At 42.9% G+C, this 7,598-nt stretch overlaps 2 protein-coding genes across 2 annotated transcripts; both read left to right on the top strand.

Annotated features, from left to right (window-relative positions):
* The first annotated feature begins 264 nt into the window (after positions 1-264).
* On the top strand, positions 265-4,478 carry LOC120577878 (uncharacterized). Its single transcript, XM_039829770.1, has 2 exons — positions 265-3,716; positions 4,007-4,478. The coding sequence occupies exons 1-2, from the start codon at positions 265-267 to the stop codon at positions 4,476-4,478; spliced, it is 3,924 nt and encodes a 1,307-aa protein (XP_039685704.1).
* Positions 4,479-4,526: 48 nt separating this feature from the next.
* Positions 4,527-7,436, top strand: LOC120577879 (uncharacterized; the record flags this gene model as incomplete). The annotated part of the gene is made up of 2 exons (XM_039829771.1): positions 4,527-6,819; positions 7,042-7,436. Coding segments are annotated over exons 1-2 (2,688 nt in total), but the record flags the coding sequence as incomplete, so codon positions are not given.
* Between the last annotated feature and the right edge of the window lie 162 nt (positions 7,437-7,598).

Below are 7,598 nucleotides of genomic sequence, written 5' to 3'. Positions count from 1 at the left end.
CTTGTAATCAACTTTGTTTTTTTAATGAATTGTTTAGGTTGATATGTTTACAAAATTGCTTCTATAGGTCCTTCGATAAAAATATATAAAAATTGCATATTCTGACATATAGCATATCATGCATCATATCGCATTCATAAAAAGTGTCAAAGCCAAGTCTCACACTTTCCTCATTTCTGCCTCAGGAGAAAAGCGAAGGTGGCCCGGCGTATTCAGTACAGACCTACCCGTGTTCACCATACTCGAGCATACATCAAAAGGAAAATGGTAGCTACTGAGCAAGAGAACAATGACCTTAGGGAAGAGGTTAGTAGCCTCAAGGAAAGTATGGAGAAGATAACTGCAATGATGATGGACATGATGGCCGCACAGGCACAAGCCTCTCAAGCAAAAGTTGTTCAGACTGTTCGGGCAGATGTTGAAGTCTCTCAGCCTGCTGGTTCTCCGGTGACCCAGCCAATTTCTACTGCAACTATTGGTACTACACAGCCTTTGGTGAATCAGTTTTCCTCAGGTGATATGACAAACATGTATAATTCAGGGTTTCGTCCTACTGGCTCTCTTGGTTTTTCTATCCCTCCTCAGTATCATATGCCGCCAGGCTATCCGTGGGGCATGCCACTCGCAAATAATGAAGGTGTTCGTCATAATGCACCAGAAATGCAGTTCCCTTTTGGTCAGCAACAAACACCGTTTTATCAGTCTGGCCAGCCTTTTCCTCAGGCCACTATGACCTGTGTTGGACCCCTCGTTCATGCTGCTCATCAAGAAGAAGATCAAGTTTATCACTCCAATAGTGTGGCTGGTGATGATAGGGTGGGAAACTTGGAAGAAAAGTTTGAGGCGGTGCATAAAGAGTTAAAGACTATCCGCGGTAAAGAAATGTTCAGTCAGAATGTGAATGACCTCTACTTGGTTCCAGACGTGGTGATACCTCATAAGTTTAAAATGCCGATCTTTGAAAAGTACACAGGGGATACTTGCCCTGAGATGCACTTAGTCACATATGTCAGGAAGATGATAGCTCACAAGAATAATGAGCCTCTGCTTATTCACTGTTTCCAGGACAGTTTGACTGGTCCCGCACATACGTGGTACATGAATTTGAAGGGCATCACCACATTTGAGGAGTTGGCCAATGCTTTCATCCAACAGTACAAATATAACTCTTATCTGGCACCTAACCGGAAAGAACTGCAATCTATGACTCAGAGTGATAAGGAATCTTTCAAAGAATATGCTCAGCGCTTCATTCAGAAATCTGCTCAAATCCGTCCGCCTCTGGATGAAAGGGAAGTGTCCGATCTTTTCTATGAGACTCTGAGCCCTTTCTACTCAGAGAAGATGCTTGGTTGTGCTTCACAAAAGTTTACCGATATGGTAGATATGGGTGTGCGCATTGAAGATTGGGTCCGTAAGGGACGTGTGAGTAAGGATGGTGCTTCTTCAGGTGGTTCATCTAATGGTAATAGGAAATTCGGAAATGGGTACTCAAAGAAGAACGCTCAAGAGGTTGGCATGGTGGCCCATGGCGGATCCCAGCCTGTATACCCCAGCTACCCCTATGTTGCTAACATTCCACCACCTACCCCAGCTCCACAAAATCCAAACTATCAACTACAAAGGCCTCAAACACCCCATCCATATTATCCACCACTATATCAACCACAACCTTATCAGCCACAACCTTTTTATCAGCAACCATATTATACCCCACCACCACAGCCACAACAGCCTCGCCCTCGAACTCAACAACAACAGCCTCGCCCTCAAAGAAACCAATTTCCCCCTATTCCCATGACATATGAAGCCTTGTTACCTTCGTTGCTTGCCAGAGGTCTTGTTCAGACCCTACCACCTCCTCGTGTGCAGAACCCTTTACCCCCATGGTTCCGTGCTGATAGAAATTGTGCCTTTCATCAAGGGGCACCGGGACATGACATTGAACATTGTTACCCCCTTAAAGAAGCAGTTCAAAAGTTGATTCAGAACAAAGATTTATCCTTTACTGACCCTAACCCTGTTGCTCCAAACAATCCTCTGCCACCCCATGGGCCTACTGTTAACATGGTTGAAGATTATCAAGAAGGGGGTCTTGTCACTCGCTCTCAGGATATCAAAACTCCGTTGGTTCCATTACATGTAAAAATGTGTGAGGCAGCTATGTTTGGCCACAATCATAACAGTTGTGAGGTATGTTCTGTGGACCCCCGCGGCTGCGTGCAGGTTCAAGATGATGTGCAAGGGCTAATGGATCGAGGAGAGCTGGTTGTTACAAAGGAGGACAATAGCATTTGTGTTGTAATCCCTGTATTCAAGGATAGTGCGAAGTCAATTGACGGTGTTACTCCGGTGTTCAAGGACAATTCCAGGCCAGTCGTCACTCCTCTTGTGATTTGTGTACCAAGACCCAAGCCGTTTTTCTCTCAAAACGCCATGCCATATAACTATCAACCTACAAGCATAGAGAATGGTAAAGAGATATCCTTGAGTCCCTCAACTTCCGTGAGTAACATTGCGGAGAATAGTCAAATTCTGAGAAGTGGACGTATTCTTCCGGCTGTTGTGCAAGCAAAGAAGAAAGCTCCAGTGATAGAGTCCGTGCCAGTACCAGATCCTAGCAAGGGTAAGAGTGTGGTTCAACCTAGTGGAACTGATAATGATGAGGTTTTGAAGCTGATCAAGAAAAGTGATTATAAGATAGTGGATCAGTTATTGCAGACTCCGTCAAAAATTTCTATCATGTCACTACTGACAAGTTCTGATGCTCATAGGGATGCCTTGATGAAAGTGTTGAACCAAGCCTACGTAGACCATGATGTGACTTTGGGTCAATTTGGGAGCATTGTTGGAAATGTGACAGCATGCAAGAATCTGAGTTTCAGTGACGAAGACCTTCCAGTGGAGGGGAAAAATCATAATATGGCCTTGCATATCTCTGTTATGTGCAAAACAGATTCTTTGTCCAATGTCTTGATAGACACCGGTTCTTCCCTCAATGTGATGGCGAAGACAACCTTTGATAAATTGACATGTTCAGATGGATTTATCAGGCCTAGTTGCGTGTCAGTAAGGGCTTTTGATGGATCCAGGAAGACGGTATGGGGAGAAGTAGATTTACCTATCACTATTGGGCCCCAAGAGTTTAAAGTTACATTCCAGATAATGGATATTCAAGCTTCCTACAGCTGTTTACTTGGTAGACCGTGGATTCATGAAGCCGGGGCAGTAACATCCACTCTTCATCAAAAGCTAAAGTTTGTGAGTCGTGGAAAGCTTGTTACAGTAAGTGGGGAATCAGCTCTTTTGGTTAGCCATTTGTCGTCCTTTTCCTTCATTGGTGGTGAAAGTTCGGATGGGACGTTATTCCAAGGGCTTTCGGTTGAAAGCGGTACTACAAGAGGTGAAACATGCATGGCCTCTCTAAAGGATGCTCAGAGAGTAATTCAAGAAGGAAAAGCTGAAGGCTGGGGGAAATTAGTACAGCTACCCGAGAACAAGCACAAAGAAGGTCTGGGTTTCTCCGGCAATAAGCAAGTGATGTTCGACCCAACTAGGGGTACTTTTCACAGTGCTGGATTCATTAATGCGCCACCTGAGACTAATGCAATCTTGGAAGATCAATCAGAAGAGGTGGCACCTGACTTTTTGACTCCTGGTGGAAACTGCTGCAATTGGATTGCTGTTGACATCCCTTCTGCGATACCTCTTTCTAAGTAATGTGTTTGTCTTTTTGTTTTTTTAAGAAAACTCCTTTCGTCCTACCCCAGACGAAAGTGAAATCTTGCAGGGTTTGTTTTTACTTTGAGTGTGTTTTCAGTATTAATGAAAATTGTCGTTTTTGTCACGGCTGTTATTATATTTTAGTGCTTTTTCTGGAAAAATGGTAATACAAAAAACCAAAAAACTTGTTCTCTTTTTCTTTTTTTTTAAAAAAAAAAAAAAAAAAATTTTGAAATGTCTGCATTCACTATCTTACTAAAAATCAATCATGAATCATATGCAGACTGAACATACATGAGCCCGTTGAACATGGTGACCCTATGCTGCCTCCCAACTTTGAGTTCCCAGTTTACGAGGCTTGGATAGAAGAGGATGAAGAGATTTCCGATGAGCTCCGATGGATGTTAGAGCAGGAAAGAAAAGTCATTCAGCCTCACAAGGAAGAAATAGAGTTAATCAACCTGGGCTCTGAGGATGATAAAAAAGAAATTAAGATTGGAGCGTCGTTGGAGGCGTCTGTCAAGGAAAAGATAATTGAGCTTCTCAGAGAGTATGATGATATATTTGCATGGTCCTACAAAGACATGCCGGGGTTAGACCATGATGTTGTGGAACACCGTTTGCCTTTGAAGCCCGAGTGTCCTCCAGTCAAGCAAAAGTTAAGAAGATCTCATCCAGATATGGCTCTCAAGATCAAAGAGGAAGTGCGAAAGCAAATTGAGGCTGGTTTCTTGATTACCTCCGAATATCCTTAATGGTTGGCCAACATAGTACCCGTTCCAAAGAAAGATGGTAAGGTCAGAATGTGTGTTGACTATCGGGATTTGAACAAAGCTAGTCCGAAAGATGATTTCCCTTTACCTCACATTGATGTATTGGTTGATAGTACTGCTAGATGCAAGGTATTCTCCTTCATGGATGGATTCTCCGGGTATAACCAGATCAAGATGGCTCCAGAAGATAGAGAAAAGACGTCGTTCATCATGCCTTGGGGTGCTTTCTGCTACTTAGTAATGCCGTTTGGGTTGATAAATGCTGGTGCCACTTACCAGAGAGGCATGACTAAAATATTCCATGATATGATACATAAAGAGATTGAAGTGTATGTGGATGACATGATTGTCAAATCAGGCACTGAAGAAGAACATGTTGAGTATTTGTCGAAGATGTTTCAACGTTTGAGAAAGTACAAACTCCGTTTGAATCCTAACAAGTGTACCTTCGGTGTTAGATCCGGCAAGCTCTTGGGTTTTATTGTCAGCCAGAAGGGTATTGAAGTAGATCCCGACAAAGTCAAAGCTATCAGGGAAATGCCTGCTCCAAAGACAGAGAAACAAGTTAGGGGCTTTCTAGGAAGATTGAACTACATCTCCAGATTCATCTCTCATATGACTGCCACATGTGGGCCGATATTCAAGTTACTCCGTAAAGATCAAGGGATTGTTTGGACGGAAGATTGCCAGAAAGCTTTTGACAGCATCAAAGGGTATTTGTTAGAACCTCCGATTCTTGTCCCTCCGGTCGAAGGGAGGCCTTTGATCATGTATTTGACTGTGTTAGAAGATTCTATGGGCTGTGTGTTGGGTCAACAAGACGAGACTGGAAAGAAAGAGCACGCCATTTACTACTTGAGTAAGAAGTTTACTGATTGTGAGTCCCGATATTCTATGCTTGAGAAAACCTGTTGCGCTTTGGCATGGGCTGCTAAGCGTCTTCGTCACTATATGGTTAATCACACTACTTGGTTGATATCCAAAATGGATCCGATCAAGTACATTTTTGAGAAGCCGACTTTAACAGGAAGAATTGCTCGTTGGCAGATGTTATTGTCCGAGTATGATATTGTCTACCGCACTCAGAAAGCCATCAAAGGTAGTATTCTTGCTGACCATTTAGCTCATCAACCAATTGAAGATTATCAGCCTATCAAGTTTGATTTTCCAGATGAAGAGATCATGTATTTAAAGATGAAAGATTGTGATGAACCATTGTTTGGTGAAGGTCCTGATCCAGACTCTAAGTGGGGTTTGATATTTGATGGGGCCGTTAATGTCTATGGTAATGGAATAGGGGCGGTTATCCTTACTCCAAAGGGTACTCACATTCCTTTCACTGCAAGACTCCGGTTTGATTGCACGAACAACATTGCAGAATATGAAGCTTGCATCATGGGTATTGAAGAAGCCATTGACTTGAGGATCAAAAATATTGACATATATGGAGATTCAGCTCTTGTGATTAACCAGATCAAAGGAAAATGGGAAACTCACCATGATGGTTTGGTACCTTACAGAGACTATGCAAGACGTTTGTTGACTTTCTTCAACAAGGTGGAACTGCAACACATTCCTCGGGATGAGAATCAAATGGCAGATGCCCTAGCTACTTTATCTTCAATGATCAAAGTGAATCATGGCAATGACGTGCCGCTGATCAGTGTCAAATTCCTTGATAGGCCTGCTTATGTGTTTGCAGCCGAAGCAGTTTTCGATGATAAGCCGTGGTTTCATGATATTAAGGTGTTTCTTCAAACTCAAGAGTACCCTCCTGGGGCATCCCGTAAAGATAAGAGAACTTTAAGAAGATTGTCTGGTAACTTCTTTCTAAGTGGAGATGTTTTGTACAAAAGGAACTTTGATTCAGTTTTGCTCCGATGTGTGGACCGACGAGAAGCAGATTTATTAATGCATGAGATACATGAAGGCTCATTTGGGACCCATTCTAGTGGATATTCAATGGCTAAGAAAGCATTGAGGGCAGGCTACTACTGGATAACAATGCATGCTGATTGCCATCACTATGCCAAGAAATGTCACAAGTGCCAGATTTATGCAGATAAGATTCATGTACCACCATCTATGCTCAACGTTATCTCGTCTCCGTGGCCATTCTCTATGTGGGGCATTGATATGATTGGTCGGATCGAACCAAAAGCTTCCAATGGACATCGTTTCATACTAGTGGCCATTGACTACTTCACCAAGTGGGTTGAAGCGGCTTCTTATGCCAATGTGACCAAGCAGGTGGTGGTCCGGTTTATCAAGAACAATATCATATGTCGCTATGGTGTCCCTAACAAGATTATCACGGATAATGGTACGAATTTGAACAATAAGATGATGAAGGAATTATGTGATGATTTCAAGATTGAGCATCATAACTCTTCTCCTTATAGACCCCAGATGAATGGTGCGGTCGAAGCTGCAAACAAGAATATCAAGAAAATTGTGCAGAAGATGGTGGTCACCTATAAGGACTGGCATGAGATGTTACCCTATGCTTTGTATGGTTACCGTACTTCAGTGCGTACTTCAACAGGGGCAACCCCTTTTTCCTTGGTGTATGGTACGGAAGCGATACTTCCTGTAGAAGTTGAAATCCCGTCTTTGAGAGTCTTGATGGAAGCTGAGTTGTCAGAGGCTGAATGGTGTCAGAATAGGTACGATCAGTTGAATTCGATTGAGGAGAAGCGCATGGCTGCTTTGTGTCACGGACAACTATATCAGACCAGGATGAAACAAGCATTTGATAAGAAGGTTCGTCCCCGTGAATTTAAAGAAGGAGACCTGGTGGTCAAGAGTATCAAGTCTTTTCAACCGGACCCCAGGGGCAAGTGGACACATAATTATGAAGGTCCCTATGTAGTGAAGAGAGCTTTCTCTGGTGGTGCTTTAATTCTTACAACCATGGATGGAGAGGATTTACCTCGTCCTGTGAATTCTGATGCAGTCAAGAAATACTTTGTCTAAATATGTATAAAAGAACAGCTCGGTAGGTCGAAAACCCGAAAGGGCAGCCTAAACCAAAAATGAGCGTCTCGGTGGACTGAAAACCCGAAAGGGCGGTCCAGGCAAAAATTAGAGACAAAAAAAAAA

Source organism: Medicago truncatula, unplaced genomic scaffold, assembly GCF_003473485.1.
Source record: "Medicago truncatula cultivar Jemalong A17 unplaced genomic scaffold, MtrunA17r5.0-ANR MtrunA17Chr0c26, whole genome shotgun sequence".
Taxonomy (NCBI): domain Eukaryota; kingdom Viridiplantae; phylum Streptophyta; class Magnoliopsida; order Fabales; family Fabaceae; genus Medicago; species Medicago truncatula.
The sequence above is the reverse complement of the archived record's forward strand: the minus strand, read 5'-3'. Positions and strand labels throughout refer to the sequence as shown.